Source organism: Triticum aestivum, chromosome 4A, assembly GCF_018294505.1.
Source record: "Triticum aestivum cultivar Chinese Spring chromosome 4A, IWGSC CS RefSeq v2.1, whole genome shotgun sequence".
Classification (NCBI taxonomy): domain Eukaryota; kingdom Viridiplantae; phylum Streptophyta; class Magnoliopsida; order Poales; family Poaceae; genus Triticum; species Triticum aestivum.
Window position 1 is genome coordinate 635,299,626 of NC_057803.1, and position 20,284 is coordinate 635,319,909.

A 20,284-nucleotide genomic window follows, 5' to 3' on the forward strand; every position below is an offset into this window, starting at 1 on the left:
TTTCATAGTTCCGTATAATCTAGGAAAATCAAGTGATGCTCATGGATTAAGTCAACTGAACATGTCGATATTTCTTCCTTCCCCACCCCCTCTAAAATTCCATAAAAGGCCAATCATTTTTTCCCATAAAGGTGTGTGAGTTCTTCTGCCAGGTCTACCCTGGGCCATATGTTAGCACCTGCAGCTAAATTTGGTTTAGATTTCTCCAGTTCCCTCACCACATTAATGAAGGAAAATTAATTATCAGAAATTTAAACACCACACATAGTTAAAACACAATGGAATAAAAAATATTGTACAGTTTCTATATTGATTGGTAACTTAGCTCCAAAACTGGAGCAAGCTATGCTGAGCTAACTAGATAAAGTCGATCGAGCCAAGCTTCGTAATACCAAGCTTCTCTTGAGCCACGCAATTACATCAGCGACTTGAGCGATCGGGCTTTAACAGGCCTCCTCCACCTCTTCTTGAACAAGCTCTTCATCATCATAATGTCGCGCAATTGTTTGCCATTGCAACCAAGTGCGTCGTCGTTGTTTCTCTCCTTGTCGCAGATGACAATGTTGGCATTCTCCCATTGAGCCTAGGCTTCTCGACCTGTGTCTCTTGATCTGCAATGTTGACAATGTTGGCATTCTCCCATCTTTCTGTTGTTCAATGGGTAGTGGAGGTTCTTCCAGCACACTACTACCACCGCTTGATCTGCAATGCCTCTTGGAGTTGCATGAGGGGCCAAACCCTGCGTAGTAGTAGAACGCCTCGCCCATGTCAACGACGGGCCTCTTCATTGGTGGCTTCTTGCCATCCCCCTTGTTGCATGTCCACAATCCCTTCTTCACTTTGATCCCCTTATTCGTCTTTGACTTGCTCTCATTCTTCTTCCCCTTTGTCGTTTTTGCAGCCATGTTGATGGCCCCATCGACCATATCTACAGTCGTCTTCTCCTTGATGGAGCCGTTCGGCATGCAGATACTGGATGGGAAGAGCCAACTAGCTCGTCGTGTAGTTCTGAAGTAAGTCTTCTCGAAGCGTTCCTCCACCTAAATGGGATGGTAATTTGGAAAATATTTGTCAAGAGATGAAAAGAGCTAGCACTAGTAGTATAATGAACTGAAATGGGGTAGGGGCATGGAGCAAGATCAGGATTTTCATTACCAGGCGATAAATTCGGTTACCGCCCAATAACTGTGTTTGTCGACCCCCCCCCCACACACACACACACACATACACACGCAAGAAATACATCTAACATGCAAAAAAACTGCTTTTTAATGAATACAAATGCTTAGCATATAGTCATGTACTTCGTGCTTCGAGAAATACTTGTTGGTGGAATGGATAAAAAGGAATGTATTTAGAACTAAAATATGTCTAGATACATCCATTTCTCCGACAAATATTTCCGGACGGAGGGACTACTATCGTATGTAGAAAGGAACCCAATAGCAGCAAACATTCGCTGGGAGGATGACAATTTCTTCATAAACATATGATAACTTATGGGAAGAAGGGAAAAATGCGGCAAAAAAGGCAGGATTTGCCATCTCCGTCCGGAAACCCAATAGCAGGAAACATTCCCTGGGAGGATGACAAATTCTTCAGAAACACATGATAACTTATGGGGGGAAGGGGGAAAAATGCGGCAAAAAAGGCAGGATTTGACATCTCCCACCACATAAACTTGCCACACAAAAAAGTTTGCTTGCCACACCCTTCCCAGCTGACATTCGCCAGATAACATATCCCATGTAGGATTTCAGATTATTTTGGTTAAACTCGTGTTGAATACGTACCTATAACTAGGTAAAAAATTGAATTGAAAAATTGATTTTAAATTTCATCTGAAATTTTCCTGGTATACTGCCCACAAAAAGAAAAAAAAATCTCAATTTGTAATCCAAAACCTTGGGCAAGATCAATGGCCGACCTTGCTGCCACTACCACGCCGGCGCGGCCACCGACCAGCCACATATTACAGCGAGATAGCGTGTGGTAACTACCTGACAGACCCTAGACGGCCAGACCTAGACGCAGCACCATTTACTTGTGGTAACGCACGCTTGGAGGAGGGTAACCCTAGCGACGGCAGAGGAAAGGTAAGGGAAACACGCTGGCTGCTACACAGAAACAGGCGGCGGCGCACAAATCTTCGACACACACATACAGCAAGCACCAAGCAAGCCGCGGGAGGGCAGGAAGGTCAGATGGAGCGAGTGGGGCGAAATTACCTCGGGATCCGCGAGGTCGAACTGGTCCATGAGGTCCCACGGCGACATGCTGAGCACGCAGCAGGGCTCCACGCAGGAGGAGGCCTCGGGCGCCACCAAGCCGGCGCTGGATTCGTGGGCTTGGTCCGTCGCCGCCGGCGGCGGCGGCGGCGGGGACAACTCGAATCGAGGCGGGTCAGAGGGGGCCGGGGCGGGGGCCAAGGCAGCGGCTGCGCCGCCCAGCAGCCGGGAGGCGGACCTGCGGATCCGCATGGCAGCCGGGGGCGGGGCGAGGGGAGGTTTGGATCTGCAGAGGTAGCTAGCGACTGGAGGTAGGGTTTGAGATTTGTCGAAGCCGCAGCCCGCAGGACGAAGGCTGCTAGTTTGGAGTTGAGTGGGCCTCCTTGGTCAGTCACGGTGAACACCTGTACTGAACTGACGGAGCCTTGCTTGAGCGATGATGGATGTGCTGGTTCGCTAACTTTTTTTCTGATGAAAAATTTACTCACTGTTGCGCCTGATGATTTTGAAAATGTACTGCAGTAACTCTTTTTTTTCTTGAGTTGAAAATATATACTACTCCCTTTGTTACTAAATATTTGTCTCTCTAAAGATTTCAACAAGTGGTTATATACGAAGCAAAATGAGTGAATCTACACTCTAAAATATGTCTAGATACATCTCTATGTTGTAGTCCATTTAAAATGTGTAAAAACACAAATATTTTGAAACGGAGGGAGTAACTTGCAAGGTACTCTAGTGGACCACGTAGGCATTCGGGGGTGAGACCAGAAGACCCTTGCTGCCTCCAGGGTCACTCTCGCTCACTCAAGCGACAACGCCGCCGCCAGTCAGCCACCCAAAAGCCTCCGCTTCACCATCCAAAGCCTCCACATCGTCGCTGGAGAAGGCCGATCCACGATAGACTACAATGACAGGGCGTTCTGCCAATACCCTCCCTTTACACGCTTCTCCACTAGGCACTCGCAGTCCCCTCCTTGGCCATGTAGACCCCCTACCATTGTCACCCATCGTCGGCTTGTTTCGGATTTGGTCCTCTCTTTGTCAGTTCAATGGTTGTCCCAAACAACGGGCGACACCTGCAAGATGTTGTGTCCGATAGCGGTCTGTGGTCCGCCCCTGTTGCCTCCCAATGTTGATGACCCCCGTCCATCCATGGTAGTGTTGGGGAATGCAGTAATTTCAAAAAAATTCCTACGCAGACACAAGATCATGGTGATGCATAGCAACGAGAGGGGAAGAGTGTTGTCCATGTACCCTCATAGACCGTAAGTGGAAGCGTTATGACAACGCGGTTGATGTAGTCGTACGTCTTCACGATCGACCGATCCTAGTACCGAAAGTACGGCACCTCCGCTATCTGCACACGTTCGGCTCGGTGACGTCCCATGAACACACAATCCAGTAGAGTGTCGAGGGAGAGCTTTGTCAGCACGATGGCGTGATAACGGTGATGATGATGCTATCGGAACAGGGCTTCTTCTAAGCACCGCTACGACATGACCGAGATGGATTATGGTGGAGGGGGGCACCGCACACGGCTAAGAGGTCAATGATCAACTTGTGTGTCTATGGGGTGCCCCCCTCCCCCGTATATAAAGGAGTGGAGGAGGGGGAGGGCCGGCCCTCTATGGCGCGCCCTAGGGAAGTCCTACTCCCATCGGGAGTAGGACTCCCCCCTTCCAAGTAGTAGGAGTAGGAGAGAAGGGCGGGGAGGAGAGGGGAAAGGAAAGGGGGGGCGCCCCCCACCCAATTTGGATTGGGCTAGGGGGCGCACCTTCCACCTTTTCCCTTCCTCTCCTCTATTTCACTAAGGCCCAATAAGGCCCATATACTCCCCGGGGGGTTCCGGTAACCTCCCGGTACTCCAGAAAATGCCCGGACTCATCCGGAACCATTCCGATGTCCAAACATAGGCTTCCAATATATCGTTCTTTACGTCTCAACCATTTTGAGACTCCTCATCATGTCCGTGATCAAATCCAGGACTCCGAACTACCTTCGGTACATCAAAACACATAAACGCATAATATCGATCGTCACCGAACGTTAAGCGTGCGGACCCTACGGGTTCGAGAACTATGTAGACATGAACGAGACATCTCTCTGGTCAATAACCAATAACGGAACCTGGATTTTCATATTGGCTCCCACATATTTTACGAAGATCTTTATTGGTCAAACCGCATAACGATATACGTTGTTCCCTTTGTCATCGGTATGTTACTTGCCCGAGATTCGATCGTCGGTATCTCAATACCTAGTTCAATCTCGTTACCGGCGAGTCTCTTTACTCGTTCCATAATGCATCATCCGACAACTAACTCATTAGTCACATTGCTTGCAAGGCTTATATTGATGTGCATTACAGAGAGGGCCCAGAGATACCTCTCCGACAATCGGAGTGACAAATCCTAATCTGATCTATGCCAACTCACCAAACACCATTGAAGACACCTGTAGAGCACCTTTATAATCACCTAGTTACGTGGTGACGTTTGATAGCACACAAAGTGTTCCTCCGGTATTCGGGAGTTGCGTGATCTCATAGTCATAGGAACATGTATAAGTTATGGAGAAAGCAATAGCAACAAACTAAACGATCATCATGTTAAGCTAAAGGATGGGTCAAGTCAATCACATCATTCTCTAATGATGAGATCCCGTTAATCAAATGACAACTCATGTCTATGGTTAGGAAACATAACCATCATTGATTCGACGAGCTAGTTAAGTAGAGGCATACTAGTGACATTCTGTTTGTTTACGTATTCACACATGTACTAAGTTTCCGGTTAATACAATTCTAGCATGAATAATAAACATTTATCATGATATAAGGAAATTTAAATAAAAACTTTATTATTGCCTCTAGGGCATATTTCCTTTAGGTAGTGTGGTTTCCTGGGGGTGCGCCATTTGTATTGTGCCCCCCCCCATGCTGACAGTGAGGTTGCCTAGGGATGATACCTCGTCTGGCACTCGGGCCTTTAACTGGTGCGTCATTACGGCCAACCGCGACCATCCAACGATGCTCTGTCCCTCATTTGTTGTTGAAGAACCCTCTAGCTCTTGGATGGTTAGTGCAACGGCTTTGCTACAATCTTTTTTTTTTGAAAAGGGGGGACTCCCTGGCCTCTGCATCAGAACGGTGCATACAACCATCTTAATAAAGCGAACAAAAGGTTCAACAAGGTCTTAGAGTCTCGAAATGAAATAAAGGGAGCTTACAAAGAGCCAAAAGGGCCAAAAACAAACTGGCCATGAAAAAGCCACAACCTGCTGGCATAAGAGAGACAGGAAAACTAATTGCCTATCCTATTACATGACCGCCATCCAAACCGGTTGAACATATCCCGTGCTACCATCTCCCAGCGGGTAGATCCAGTAACCAAACGCTCCCTGGCCTCCGTCGGAGTGAGTAGCGACCACATACGGATCAATGGAGTGGATCTGAAAATAACCTGCAAAAATGAATATTTGTTGTTCTGTTAAAGACCAAATCATTTCTGCAGTTCCAGACTGCCCACAATAAAGCACAAACTCCTACTCGAATATGTCTCGTTGTTTCGGACTCAATCCCGTGAAGCCACGTTCCAAATAACGTGTTGACAGAACTCAATGGAGTAATGTTAAATGCAATATGGACTGTCCGCCATAAGACTTTTGCTAGCGGGCAATCAAGAAAGAGGTGTTTGATGGTTTCATCCTGATCACAGAAACTACACCTAGTAGATCCTGTCCAATTACGTTTTGCCAAATTGTCCTTGGTTAATATTACTTGCTTATGGACAAACCACATAAACACTTTGATTTTCAAAGCAACTTTAACGTCCCAAACATGTTTGGACCTAGGAATCGAGCTTGAATTGATAACATCAACATACATTGATTTAACAATAAACTCTCCAGACCTAGTAAGCTTCCAACGTAATTTATCCGGTTGTTGAGTTAGCTGAACCTCCATCAGTCTCCTTACTAGATGGAGCCATTCTTCCCAACGATTGCCAACTAGCATCCTTCTGAACTGAATATTAAGGGGGACGGACTGAAGTATTGTTGCAACGGACGCCTCACGTCGTTGAATAATACGATACAGAGACGGGTATTGAATGGCAAGGGGGGTCTCTCCGAGCCAAGTATTCTCCCAAAATCGTGTATTAGCACCATTGCCAATAATAAACTTTGTCCTATTAAACAAGGTTAACTTGACTTTCATAAGCCCTTTCCAAAAAGGTGAGTCAGTCGGCCTTGTTGACACCTGTGACAAAGTTTTGGAGTGAAGATACTTGCTACGGAGGATCTGCGCCCAAGTGGCATCAGTATCGTTCGATAGCTTCCACAACCACTTGCCGAGAAGACATCTGTTCTTGACCTCAAGATTATCAATAACAAGCCCCCCTTGGTCTTTTGGTCGACAGATGATATCCCATTTGGCGAGTCGGTATTTTCTTTTTGATTCATCGCTCTGCCAGAAAAATCGGGATCGATAGAAATCTAGTCTTTTCCTAACTCCAACTGGGACTTCGAAGAACGACAAAAGAAACATAGGCATACTCGTGAGAACCGAGTTAATCAAAATTAATCGGCCTCCGTATGACATGAGCTTGCCCTTCCAGCAACTTTGTTTCTTTTCAAATCGGTCCTCGATGCACTTCCATTCTCTGTTTGTCAGCTTACGATGGTGGATTGGTATACCTAAGTACGTAAAAGGTAAAGTCCCCAATTCGCACCCAAACAATTGCCTATAAGCCTCTTGTTCGTCATTGACTCTACCAAAGAAGAACAGTTCGCTTTTGTGAAAGTTAATCTTTAACCCGGTCAATTGTTCAAATAAGCATAACACCAGCTTCATATTTCTCGCTTTGGCCAAGTCATGCTCCATAAAGATGATCGTATCATCGGCGTACTGAAGGATGGACACACCTCCATCAACTAGATGAGGTACCAAGCCACCCACCTGACCAGCCTCCTTAGCCCTTCATATCAAAATTGCCAACATATCAACTACAATGTTGAACAAGATAGGAGACATCGGATCCCCTTGTCTCAGACCCTTATGTGTCTGGAAGTAATGACCTATGTCGCCATTCACTTTAATTCCAACACTCCCTTTTTGCGTGAACGATTCTACATGGCGTCGCCAGGCTTCATCAAGGACTTTCATACGCAAAACCTATTCAAGGAATGGCCATTTGACTTTATCATACGCTTTCTCGAAATCCACCTTAAAAAGAACTCCATCTAATTTTTTCGTGTGGATTTTTTGGAGAGTTTCATGAAGGACCACCACCCCTTCTAGGATGTTTCTGTCCGGCATGAAAGCAGTTTGGGAATGCTGCACCACAGAATGCGCAATCTGTGTGAGCCTATTAGTCCCTACCTTGGTGAATATTTTGAAACTAACATTGAGGAGGCAGATCGGCCTGAACTGCTCAATTTTCACAGCTTCCATTTTCTTAGGAAGCAGTGTTATTGTTCCAAAATTTAAATGAAATAATTGAAGCTGTCCAGAGAATAGATCATGGAACATTGGTAACAAATCCCCTTTAATAATATGCCAACACTTTTTATAGAACTCCGATGGAAATCCATCCGGTCCTGGAGCCTTATTGTTCTTCATTTGCGCAATAGCTTCAAACACCTCTTTCTCTGAGAACGGGGCAACCAAAATATCATTTTCATCAGCAGTGAGTTGAGGCACATCCTCCACCCTGGACTCGGCCAGGGATACTGAACTATCCTCCGGAGGTCCAAACAACTGTTTATAGTACTCGGTAATGTAGTGTTTGAGGTTATCCTGTCCTAAAATAGTTCCTTCAACTTGTTCAAGATGGAAGATTCTCTTCTTTCTGTGCTTGCCATTAGCAATCAGGTGAAAGAATTGAGTGTTCGCGTCCCCCTGGACAACCTTGCGGACCTTAGCCCGCAACGCCCACTTTAATTCTTCCTCACGGAGAAGCCCTTTCAACCTCATCTCCGCGTCAAGTTTAGCATGAAGCTCCGTGGCTTGCAATATCGTGGATTCGGCTTTTAAATCTAGGGCCTGAATAAGTGAAAGAAGCCTTTCCTTTTCAACCTTATAAATCCAACTAAGGTGCTTAGCCCACCCACGTAAGAAACTTCTCATATGCCTAATCTTATTCTGCCAGCGCTCAACAGAAGTCCTACCTCCTGCATCCTTAGCCCATTCCCTGGCTATCAGATCCAAGAAGCCTTCACGCTCAAACCATGCCAGCTTGAATGAAAAGCAATTTTTGTTTCCTACGTGGTTTGGCTCACCCGAGTCCACGAATAACGGTGTGTGATCAGAAATTCCGCACGAGAGAGCCTGGACCGTTACCAAAGGGAATTTCTGTTCCCACTCGACACTCGCTAGGACTCGATCCAGCTTCTCAAACATCGGGTTTGGCAAATTATTATCCCAAGTAAATTTTCTACTAGAAAGCTCTATCTCTCTCAGATCCAGGGTTTCAATAATGGTATTGAACATAGACGACCATCTGCCGTCGAAATTGTCATTATTCTTTTCCTCTCTCCTTCTAATGATATTGAAGTCACCCCCAACTAAAATCGGGAGCTGCTCGGAGCCGCAAATTCGGAAAAGATCCGCCAAAAACTCCGGTTTAAACTCGGGCTGCGCTGCACCATACACTGCCACCAGGGCCCAATTAAACCCATCAGCTTTAGACCTAACCCGAAACTTAACCGCGAAGTCACCCATCACTAGACTTCGGACTTCCAACGAATCACATCTCACTCCAAGTAAGATCCCTCTTGATCTTCCTCGCGGAGGCAGACAGTGCCAATCAAAATCGACACCGCCCGATAAAGTATTGAGGAACTAGGGCGCAAAATTATCTCTACCGGTTTCCGAAAGAGCAATAAAATCCAATCTATGCTCGATCGACGCATCTGCAAGAAACCTTCTTTTAGCCAAGTCCTTCAGACCTCTGCTATTCCAAAAGATTCCTCTCATATTTCATCATGGAATTTTTTAGAGGTACGTATCCTAGCACTCCTGAGCACCGCCGATGCCGGATAAATTTTCCGCTTCCACTTCCGTTTAGGTTTGTTCTGATCCTCCACCTGGTCCTCGCAACTGGGCTCCGTGGATCTAACTACTTCACCCTCGATGGAGTCATCCTCTTGCTCTGACTCAGGAAAGGGTTGTGTAAGGTCCGCACAAAAGGTATCCAACACCCTAACTCCCAACGCCTCTACATCAGAGTCATTCATGGGTTTGACCGCTGCTAAGTTTCGAATCATTTCTAAAGCGTGTTCCGCTTCGAAATCGAGTAAATCATTCACAGAATTAGCGATTTCACTAGCATTACTATCTAGTGAAACACCTAATTGATTTTCATTATTAATAATCTCATTATCAGAAAATGAAAAATTGAATTAGCAGTGTTGACCGACATACCAGTGGTAACCTCAATATCACGAAGCTTGGCCGCCCGCATGGCGCACCTCTGTTGTATGTCGTCAACCTCCGGACGGTCCTGGAGCCGGCAACTCAGCCGCCGCCCCTCAGATACTGGATTCGAAATACCTCCAAACATGATCACCTTTTCCCGAGTGGCCCCGCCCAAAGTAAGGCCTCCAACCTCACGTCGACCATAGTGCGGGGCTGCACACATCGAGTGGTCCACAGGAGCTGCCATGATCAGCGGAGGAGAACTCAAAAGCCCCGCCGACGTCGGCCTCGGCCCAACGCCGTGGGACTCAGGCGCACCGGGGGAGAGGTGTACGTGAGCCGCCTGCCCGTACTCCCCGCCCGTCCCGACCCTCCGGCTGGAAGGCGTCACGGGCGCCACGGGCTGCGTGGCCATAGAGGCCGCAGGAGGATAGGAAGGAGCCACGGTCACCTGCCCATAGCCCCCTCCCCTAGGCTCAACCACCGCCGTTGGTGAGGCCACAGTGAGAGTGGGAGAAAGAGGGGCCACCTACCCAGACTCGTTTTCCCATCCATCGGCTGAAGTCATTAGAGGAACAATCACCTCCGATTCCTCGAGCACCGGTCCCTCAGCAGCATCAAAATCCAGGGTAGGGAGCGTATGCTCCAACACGTCATCGGCCTCCACCCGGTCACTCCAAAGTCTGGTAGGAGCAGAAGCTGGCTCAAACGACCCAAATCGCAGCACATTCATCGGCACTGAAGGGGAAGGAACTGTCCCGTCCCCTGGCGTCTGAACGATGGGCCCCGACCCGTTGGACATCTCACGTCCAGCATCAGCCCCAGGCGCCTCCTTGGTCGCAGAACTATCATCTCCCTCGTGCATGTCTGTATCAGACCCATTGATGGCCTCAGCGAATAGCTCGGTGTCCTCAAACTCAATCTCAAGTGTGAATATTTCGGCCCGATATGTCCACGACACCACATCAGGCACAAACTCAATATCCCGAACACTCACCAACAAACGAGCCACCCCGTGAGCTCGGGTGAAAGCCATATCCACACGCTCAGTTTTCCCAACCAAAATACCCAGGCTAGCAACCACCCGAGCATCCTGCATCGGCTTGCAGGGAGCCCCAGAGAAATGTAACCACACCTGAGTAAGAGGCTTGCCCTGTGGCTCAACCTTCTTCCACTCAGGGAACTCCAGTATACATTCTGTGCCAGGCACTCGGCACAGCCCGAAACTCAAAAGTCTCTGCAAATCATCAACAGAAGGGAAGTCAACTTTATACATGTTGCCCGCAAGACCGACAAGTTCCCACTGGTAGTCACCTCGAACCAACTCCATAAGCCTCTGCACAATCTGAGTCTCAGAGACATCACATTTGGTAACTTTCACAATTCCAGTGGTCATGCTCGGGGCCTCCTCAGGGATCTCTCTCGCACTAGGCGACTCAAAGAACATCAGCTCAGCACAATACACACCATAGATGCTACAATCTGTCTGGTTGGATTTTGTGGGTGTATGCTTCGGAAGAAATCAATGCGCTCGTTTCATGCCTGAGCTGGCCATGGTGGCGATGTTGCGCATCTCAAATCCTTCCTAAATCTCAAATCTCAAATGGAAAAAGGTAGTTGTTGAGTGCTACCTCTTGAGCACTGCGTTGGTTTTCCCTTGAAGAGGACAGGATGATGCAGCAAAGTAGCGTAAGTATTTCCTTCAGTTTTTGAGAACCAAGGTATCAATCCAGTAGGAGGCTACGCGCGAGTCCCTCGCACCTGCACAAAACAAATAAATCCTCGCAACCAACGCGGTAAGGGGTTGTCAATCCCTACACGGTCACTTACGAGAGTGAGATCTGATAGATATGATAAGATAATATTTTTGGTATTTTTATGATAAAGATGCAAAAGTAAAATAAAAGGCAATGAAAATAACTAAGTATTGGAAGATTAATATGATAAAGATAGACCCAGGGGCCATAGGTTTCACTAGTGGCTTCTCTCAAGAGCATGGGTATTATACGGTGGGTGAACAAATTACTGTTGAGCAATTGACATAATTGAGCATAGTTATGAGAATATCTAGGTATGATCATGTATATAGGCATCACGTCTGAGACAAGTAGACCGACTCCTGCCTGCATCTACTACTATTACTCCACACATCGACCGCTATCCAGCATGCACCTAGAGTATTAAGTTCATAAGAACAGAGTAACACCTTAAGCAAGATGACATGATGTAGAGGGATAAATTCATGCAATATGATAAAAACTCCATCTTGTTATCCTTGATGGCAATAATACAATACGTGCCTTGCTGCCTCTACTGTCACGGGGAAAGGACACCGCAAGATTGAACCCAAAGCTAAGCACTTCTCCCATTGCAAGAAAGATCAATCTAGTAGGCCAAACCAAACTGATAATTCGAAGAGACTTGCAAAGATAACCAATCATACATAAAAGAATTCAGATAAGATTCAAATATTGTTCATAGATAAACTTGATCATAAACCCACAATTCATCGGTCTCAACAAACACACTGCACAAGAAGATTACATCGAATAGATCTCCACAAGAGAGGGGGAGAACTTTGTATTGAGATCCGAAAAGATAGAAGAAGCCATCTAGCTAATAACTATAGACCCGTAGGTCTGAGGTAAACTACTCACACTTCATCGGAGAGGCTATGGTGTTGATGTAGAAGCCCTCCGTGATCGATGCCCCCTCCGGCGGAGCTCCGGAACAGGCCCCAAGATGGGATCTCGTGGATACAGAAAGTTACGGCGGTGGAATTAGGGTTTTGGCTCCGTATCTAATCGTTTGGGGGTACGTAGGTATATATAGGAGGAAGAAGTACGTCGGTGGAGCAACAGGGAGCCCACGAGGATGGAGGGCGCGCCCCCCTACCTTGTGGCCTCCTTGTTGGTTGCTTGACGTAGGGTCCAAGTCTCCTAGATCTTGTTCGTTCCAAAAATCACGTTCCCGAAGATTTCATTCCGTTTGGACTCCGTTTGATATTCCTTTTCTTCGAAACCCTAAAATAGGCAAAAAAAACAGCAATTCTGGGCTGGGCCTCCGGTTAATAGGTTAGTCCCAAAAATAATTAAAAGTGTATAATAAAGCCTAATAATGTCCAAAACAGTAGATAATATAGCATGAAGCAATTAAAAATTATAAATACGTTGGAGACGTATCATTGAGTTGCATTGCATCAACTTCTGTGTTCTCAGTGCGATCTCGGTGATCTTTGCTCCTTGACGGCACGAGATGACAACCCCGCCTTGAATCGTTCACGTTATTCTCATGGTGGAGCTTCCTGGATAGGTTTGTATCAGTCGGTGGGTCCCACACTTTCATTGCTCCAATATCACACTCTCATGGTGGAGCTTGCAGTCATGCCGTTGTCACTCGTTGTTTTGTTTGCTCTTCTGTCACACCGCGGGATTACCAAGATGCACGCAGGTGTTCTCGGCAGCTGACAACATCTTGGTATTATGATGTTGTCTGATGGTGCATTGCACGTTCTTGTGCTCTCGTGGTGATGATCTTTGTGTACGTGGGCTCGGCAGTGACTCGTCTTCTCCTCGAAATAGGCTTTCGCCCCGCTTTATAAATAAAGCAACGGTCCATACAATCCATATTCAAACAACACCAGACAGATAATGGTTGGGGCCACAGCACAGTCAAGCCCAAGAAAACATGGGCATCCATTTCTCTCTTGTTGCTTTTCTCCATTTGTTACTTGTGTGGTTTTCGAGCCAGTTTTCCTCATAAATGGCATCATTCTATTTAGATTTTTTATTTGATGTTCCCTTATAAACTGGATCGATATCTTTTTGAAATGATATAACACCGAGGTGGGAGCATCCCCCCATTGGCAGTATACAAAGAACTCTAACACAGTACTCAGAATCAAGTAATTCATCAATGATCCCAACGAACAACGGTATCCGAGATTGTACATGTATTTCTAGTTGGGGGAATGCCACGTCAAGTCATCGAGGGAGTTTGGAACACAGAAACAGGGACACATGATATATCCACATGTAGGTTCGCAATGCGGGTAAAATCCCTACTCCCCCCCCCCCCCTTGCTCTTTTATTGTACATATGTAGAGATACCACGATTGCAATGTCGGGCATACCTGCAAGTCAGGAAACTCAGCGAGATGATGGTGGTGATTATAATGGGAAGCGTTGTAATCTTTACATGGTGTAGTCTAAAGTAGGTGGGCGGGGAGAGACCCCTTCTAAGATGTGGGTCTTGGTTGCCTTATATTGAGGGTGGGGAGGAGGCTTCTTTGGGAGTCCTTCCCGGGTTCAGCTTCCTCTTTCTACTCCAAACTGATTAATCCATTTTGATGTCTTGTCCATGGGTTTTGGGGGCCTAGCTAATAGATCGGCAATGAGGGCCAGCTCTCATGTGATTTGACTTATCATCGATGTACCCGATCAGTATTTGTAATGGAGCTCTATCCGCAAGTAAGTTTGATGGACTTCATCGTGTTCCTCGGTGGGATGATGAGTTCATTTCTCCTTGGAATCTTGTGGTATTATAGTCGAGCTTCACAAGTTTGTCAGATGTAGATGTCCTCGAAAGGCTCTGCAATATTTTGTTTGATGTATATACTGCATGCATGTGGAACTTTGTCTTTGTCGGGCGACGGGTCGTCAGGTGTCGAGTTTGGTTGGGATGTTGAACTTGATGTAGGGCTGATGATGTATCGTTGGATGATGACAGTTGGTCGGTGGATATGGAACTTGCTTTTTGGGAAGACGCACTGTTGGATGACGATAGTAGCCTGACAGATGTTGAGCTTGCTTCATTTTTCTCGTAGATGTGATGTAGATCTTGGTTGTGGCTGCCTACTTGGCTATTTGTTTTCTTGAATGGTTGAGATTTATCCTTAAGCCCACGTGTCGTGGTGATATGCCTTGATGTGCTGAACCATCGATAATTACTGATGGTGATGAAAACTATCGATGAATATAGGCCTCTGGGCGTTGCTCGAGTACCTAAGCCGCGACATATGTCCGGTAGGAACGATGGCCGCTGATGTCTAATGTCCTTCATTTGATCTTCGCGAGATAAACAATTATTGTCTCTGGTGTCTGCTTGAGTCCACATATAAATTTATCACTAGTGGGGACAGTGGTGCCTATTTTTGTCACTGGAAGGTGGTAGCTACAATGCTCTTTTCAACAATTGGGAGTCGTAGTGCTTGATATTTACTGTTGGGGAACATAGTGCTTGGTTTTCGTCATTGAGAGCAGCAAATCCTATTTCTACTGTTGGAAGTCGTAGTGCTTCTAGTCTTACTGTTTGGGAGCCATAATGCTTGGATCTTACTGTTCGTATTGTAATGATGATTTATTAGAATCGTAATCATGGATAAGTGGCGGCGAACATCGTCAAGCCCCCGATCTACCAGCTCCATCGACAGTGTCACTGTTGGGACTGGGGGTGAAGAATATCAGAGTATATATGCAAGCAATAACTGTATGCATATATTGAACCATATTGAGGGACCCATGGGTTGACTGAATTTGGGGCGCGCATCCGCAACTAAACAATGACTGCTGCATCTCATCCATCACGATGACAAGACACCTTTTAAGAAACCAGTTTATGCAGTTCTTACATCAGCCAGCGATGCACTGACAGTTAAAACAGCACACCAAAAAATTCAGACAGTTTGTACATTGTACGGTAACTCCGCACCAAAACAGGAGAAGACTAGGCTGAGCAAACTATAATAAACCGCCGATGGAGCCCAGCTAGGTAATCCGAAGCCAGCGAGACCCAGGCACTACAACATTAGTGACTTGAGCGACCGGGCTTTCACAGGCTTTCTCCACCTCTTCTTCAACGGGCTCTTCCTCTTGGTGATGTCGCGGGGTTGTTCGCCATTGCGGCCAAGCATGTCGTCGTTGCTGCTCTCCTCATCCCAGCCCGCGATGCAAGCGGTGCCGTTGTTGCGCGTAGGCTTGTTGACTACACTTACTGATACTAGCGCTGCTTGATAGTCTGAGCCATCAGCTTGTGCCTGACCTGCACTGAAATTAAGTTGCATTTCGGGTGGTGCTTCCTCTTTCAACGTCTCCTCTTCCGGTGGTTCAGCAGGCAGTGGAGGTTCCGGCACGTCACCATCACTGCGGATCCTAGCAGTGCCATCGTTGAGAGTAGGCTCGTCGGCGACATGTGCTGATGGTGGGAGCACCGCTTGATGGTCTGATTTGTTCGCTTGTGCCTGGCCTGCACTAAAATCAAGTTGCATTTCGGACGGTGCCTCCTCCTTCAGTGGTTCAGCAGGCAGTGGAGGTTCCGGCACGCTGTCGCTGCTTGACGTGCGGCACCTCTTGGTGCCGGGGCCGAACCCCGCATAGTAGTAGAACTCCTCGCCGACGTTGACCGGGGCTCTCTTCCTATGTGGCTTCTCGCTGCCGGGGGGCTTCAGCTTCTGATCCGAGTGGTACGAGCAGTATGAGTTGGGCTCTCTCGTGAGCCGCCGGCAGAACCAACCCTTGCCGTCGTTCTTCCTGCACGTCCAGACTCCTTTCTTCAGTTTCACCCCCTTATTTTTCTTCAGCTTGCGCTCATTCTTCTCTCTGGCTGTCTTTTTTGCAGCAATGTGCAGTTCAACCTCATCGGACATGTCCTCCTGCGCCTGGTCCTCCTTGATAGAGCCGAATGCAGGCATGCTGGGTAGGAATAGCCAGCTAGATCGCCAGGTGACACTTCGGAAGGGGAAAGTTGTGGCTACTCTCAGGTGTAGGTACACCCGAGTTTGCAAAACTTTGAAAAATGTGATAAAACAAGGTCCAAAAAATCTGAAATCCTTGAGACAACAAGCTTCATCAAGTGTTTGAACTTTTTGCAAAGTTTCAGCTAAAAACAACATCCAAGGAGCTCTCACAAAAAAAAAACAAAATCAATGCTCAAACAATGCTCAAACAGTGCGCAAACTTAGAACATTGATTTTGTTTTTTTTTTGCCGAGAGCTCCTCTGATGTTTTTTTCCGCTGAATTCTTGCAAAAAGCTTGAACATTTGATGAAGTTTCATGTCCCCAAACTGCAGATTTTTTTGACATTGTTTGATCATGTTTTTTTTTTCAAACTCGGGTGTACCTACACCCGAGAGTAGAAAAGCTGGTCTCCTTCGGAAGTGAGTCTCCTCGAACAGCTTCTCCACCTGAAGGATCGAAATTTGGAAAATACAGGTCAACAAAGGAAAAGAGCTAGCTACCAAGATATGCTGAACTGAAATGGGGTCGGCGTAGGCGCGATTCCAGCCCTAGCCGCCTGCGACGCCGCCGGCCGGCCACTAATATTCCCGCGAGGGAGCGCGTGCTTGCTAACTGACGCGCCGTATGTAGGTGGCTAGTCGCCGGAGGGACGGAACCCTAGCGATGTGCTCGAGACCGAGCGGGAATCTCTTTGCGCAAAAGAGAGCTAGGCAGGGAGGCGGATGTGCTAGCTGCTACACAGAAACAATCTCCTGCTAGGCTGCGACCAGGCAGGAGAGCACGGAGCGAGAAGCGAGGGGGTGACGAGATTACCTGGGGATCCGAGAGGTCGAGCTGGTCCATGAGGTCCCACGGCGACCGGCTGAGCTCGCAGCAGGGCTCCCCGCAGGAGGAGGCCTCGGGCGCCACGAAGCCGGGCCGGGATTCGTGGGCCGGGGCCGGCGGCGCGAGCGGGGGCAGCTCGAATCGCGGCGGCTCAGCGGAGGAGCAGCTGATGGCGGGTGCGGCTGCGGCGGAGCCAAGCAGGCGGGAGGCGCACCTGCGGATCCGCATGGCAGCCGGTGGCCGGGGTGGAGGGACGCAAGCTACAGATCTGGAGGGCTTGCTCGCCGGCTAGGGTTTGGGATTTGGTGGGAGGCAGCGAGCATGAAGGTGGATGGATGTACAGACCCCAGACGAGGCAGCACGGAACGAAGCAAGTGTGATGTTGGCGAGGGCCCACTTGCCAGAGGAGGCGCCCAGTGTTTCCGGAGAGTGGTGGACACGTGAGACGGAACGTTAGGCATGTCCAACACGAGCATCTACAGGCGGACATGCAAATTGGGCCTCTACACGTCCACGGCCGCGCCTGAACACGTCCGTGGATACTGACCGGGCATTTCCTAAATCCGCATCTTCATATCCGTGTATCTCATATTTCGAACCTTATATACATACAAATTCATGCAACTATTACATAGATCACGAAACGATCAAATCGACAGAAAACGGACATATTAACTGGTACCAAACAAGCATAATTCATATAAACATCACAAAAAATCACCAAACGGGCATAAGTCATACAATTCAACAATCCGCACATTGTAACTACATATTAGAACTAGATTATATAAAAGGAGAGGGCAAGCTTCACCACTTCCTCGTCGGCCATTTGCCCTTCCAGTCGCTGGCTGTGTTGTACGCGTCCGCAGCAAGAGATGGGTCGACGTTGCAGCTGTCGGAGTTAGGCCCGTTGGAGGAGGAGGAGGAGATGATGATGTAGCCTTGCAAGCACCGGACGGCGCGGTCTTGCTTGCCCCTGAGCTTGGCCATCCTCGCCGCCTCTACCGCTGCCTTCGCCGCCTCTCGCTCGGGTTGCTCAATTCCGAGACGGAGCTGCTTGGCGTTGACCTCCAGACCGTCGGGCCTTCATATCCGTCTTAGTAAGTGACCAACGGCACACCCACTCGAGGAGACGGTCCTCATCGTCGGGCACCGGCATCATGCGGCGGCGGCGGGCAGACTGCTGATACGTCTCCAACGTATCTATCACTACTGGAATTTGCTTATTTGTCGTCTGCCTATTCTTTACCGTCTGCTCGCGGACGGCAAAAAAGGTCTTTACCGTCAGCTTGCAAAAAACGGACGGCAAAGAGGGACGTGGGCCCCACTAACGAGTTGTTCAGAAAAAACCTAACGGCCCCCTCTTTGCCGTCAGCCAGCGGACGACAAAGATAACCTAACTAACGGCTCCCCACAACGCCCCATCCCCCCTCTCTCTCTCTCTTTCTGTGCTCTGTCCCCGACGAGACCACCGCCAACCGCCGCTGCCCCCGCCACCAGCCACCCGCCGCCGCCACGACCACCCGCCGCCCCCCTTGCCCCGTCGCCCCACCACCCGCCGCCGCCCCCTCGCCCTCGCCCCGTCGCCCACACCCATCCCCTGCGGCGCCCCGACGTCCACCGCGCCCCGCCGCCCCTTCCACGCCGGCCAGCCACGTCCCGGTCGTCCAGCCGCCTGCCCCCTCCCCTGCATGGTCGTCCCCGCCCCGTCCCGCCGCGGCCTCCCCCTCCACTGGGCCGCCGCCGCCCCCACCCACCGCGGCCTCCCCCTCCACCCCCCCCCCTCGAGGAGCGCCGCCCGTCGCCGGCCCTCCCCGTCCCGTCACCACCCTGCCTCGTCACGGCCCCGTCGTTGCCCCCTCCACAACCCGTTGCAGCCCCCCACAGTGAGCCCCTGCCCCTGTTTTATTTTCTATTTTTCTATTTTTCTTTTCTGTTTAGTTTAGGTTATTTAGTTTAAGTTTTTTCAGTTTAGTTAGTTTAGGTTATTTAGTTTAATTAGTTTAGGTTATTTAGTTTAAATAGTTTAGGTTTAATTATTTTAGGTTATTTAGTTTAGTTTTTTTGTTTAGGTTTAGTTTTAGGTTTAATGAAAAAAGAAGAAGAAAAGTAGAATAAGTAGAAAGGGGGAGGAAGAAGAAGAAGAAGAAGAAGAAGAAGAAGAAGAAGAAGAAGAAGAAAGAGGAGAGGAGAAGAAGAAGAAGAAGAAGAAGAAGAAGAAGAAGAAGAAGAAGAAGAAGAAGAAGAGGAGGAGGAGAAGAAGAAGAAAAGAAGAAGAAAAGGAAAAAAGAGACCCCGACCGCAACCCGACCTCGACACCCGACCGACACCCCGACACCTCAGCACGACACCCCGACACCGACCCCCGACACCACACCACACCCCGACCCTGACCCCCGACCAACCGACACCCTGACAACACACCCCGACCCCGACCCCGAGCCCTACACCCTGACACCTCGGCCCGACCCCGGCACGACACCCCGACCCCGACACCCCGACACCCTAACACCACACCCCGACCCCGACCCTAACACCCAACCCCGACACGACACCCTGACCCCGACACGACACCCCGGCACGACACCCCGACGCCGACACACCGACACGCCGACACCACACCCCGACCCTATATATATTTGTGTCGATCGGGTGTATTTTTATTATGGTCATGATTATGATACACTTAAATTATATACATATTATTATGTTCATGTCAGGTATCCAAATTTTTTATGTTGTACTAATTTCGTTTACTTTTTGTCATTGCAGGTGTTGACAGGATGGTGGGCAAGGGTCCAAAGCGCCCTGATCCTCCTTCGAGCGCTACTGGGAGGGGTGGTTCCATTATTGCACCCCTGCCCCTCCGAAGAGCGCTGGTAGACAGTATGCAGACAACTGCGGCGGGCGCTTCTTCTGCGGCTGGGAGAGGTCGTGGGAGGACGAAGAAGCCTGCTAGAGGTGGACGTGGCAGCGGGAGAGGTAGGAAGGTTGTTACGCCTTCCTCGCCGCCACCCTCAGCTGATTCACCCGACCATAGGAGTGCTCCGTCTGACGTGGACCCGTCTCGGACTCC

At 48.6% G+C, this 20,284-nt stretch overlaps 2 protein-coding genes across 2 annotated transcripts; both read right to left on the bottom strand.

The window, feature by feature from the left end:
• Window positions 1-226: 226 nt before the first annotated feature.
• On the bottom strand, window positions 227-2,581 carry LOC123082794 (uncharacterized). The gene is made up of 2 exons (XM_044505039.1): window positions 2,229-2,581; window positions 227-1,040 (listed from the first exon to the last, which is right to left on the bottom strand). The coding sequence occupies exons 1-2, from the start codon at window positions 2,478-2,480 to the stop codon at window positions 444-446; spliced, it is 849 nt and encodes a 282-aa protein (XP_044360974.1). The 5' UTR covers window positions 2,481-2,581; the 3' UTR covers window positions 227-443.
• A 12,675-nt stretch (window positions 2,582-15,256) lies between these two features.
• LOC123084153 (uncharacterized) lies at window positions 15,257-17,580 on the bottom strand. The gene is made up of 3 exons (XM_044505907.1): window positions 17,197-17,580; window positions 16,592-16,829; window positions 15,257-16,545 (listed from the first exon to the last, which is right to left on the bottom strand). Exons 1-3 carry the CDS (start codon window positions 17,434-17,436, stop codon window positions 15,446-15,448), a joined length of 1,578 nt encoding a protein of 525 aa, XP_044361842.1. The 5' UTR covers window positions 17,437-17,580; the 3' UTR covers window positions 15,257-15,445.
• Window positions 17,581-20,284: the final 2,704 nt, after the last annotated feature.

Coding starts and splice junctions, on each gene's coding strand:
- LOC123082794 (XM_044505039.1), bottom strand. CDS start 2,480: ATGCGGATCCGCAGGTCCGCCTCCCGGCTGCTGGGCGGCGCAGCCGCT. Junction 1,041..2,228: donor TCGACCTCGCGGATCCCGAG/GTAATTTCGCCC, acceptor CATCCCATTTAG/GTGGAGGAACGCTTCGAGAA.
- LOC123084153 (XM_044505907.1), bottom strand. CDS start 17,436: ATGCGGATCCGCAGGTGCGCCTCCCGCCTGCTTGGCTCCGCCGCAGCC. Junction 16,830..17,196: donor TCGACCTCTCGGATCCCCAG/GTAATCTCGTCA, acceptor TCGATCCTTCAG/GTGGAGAAGCTGTTCGAGGA. Junction 16,546..16,591: donor ATGTTCTAAGTTTGCGCACT/GTTTGAGCATTG, acceptor TTTTTGTGAGAG/CTCCTTGGATGTTGTTTTTA.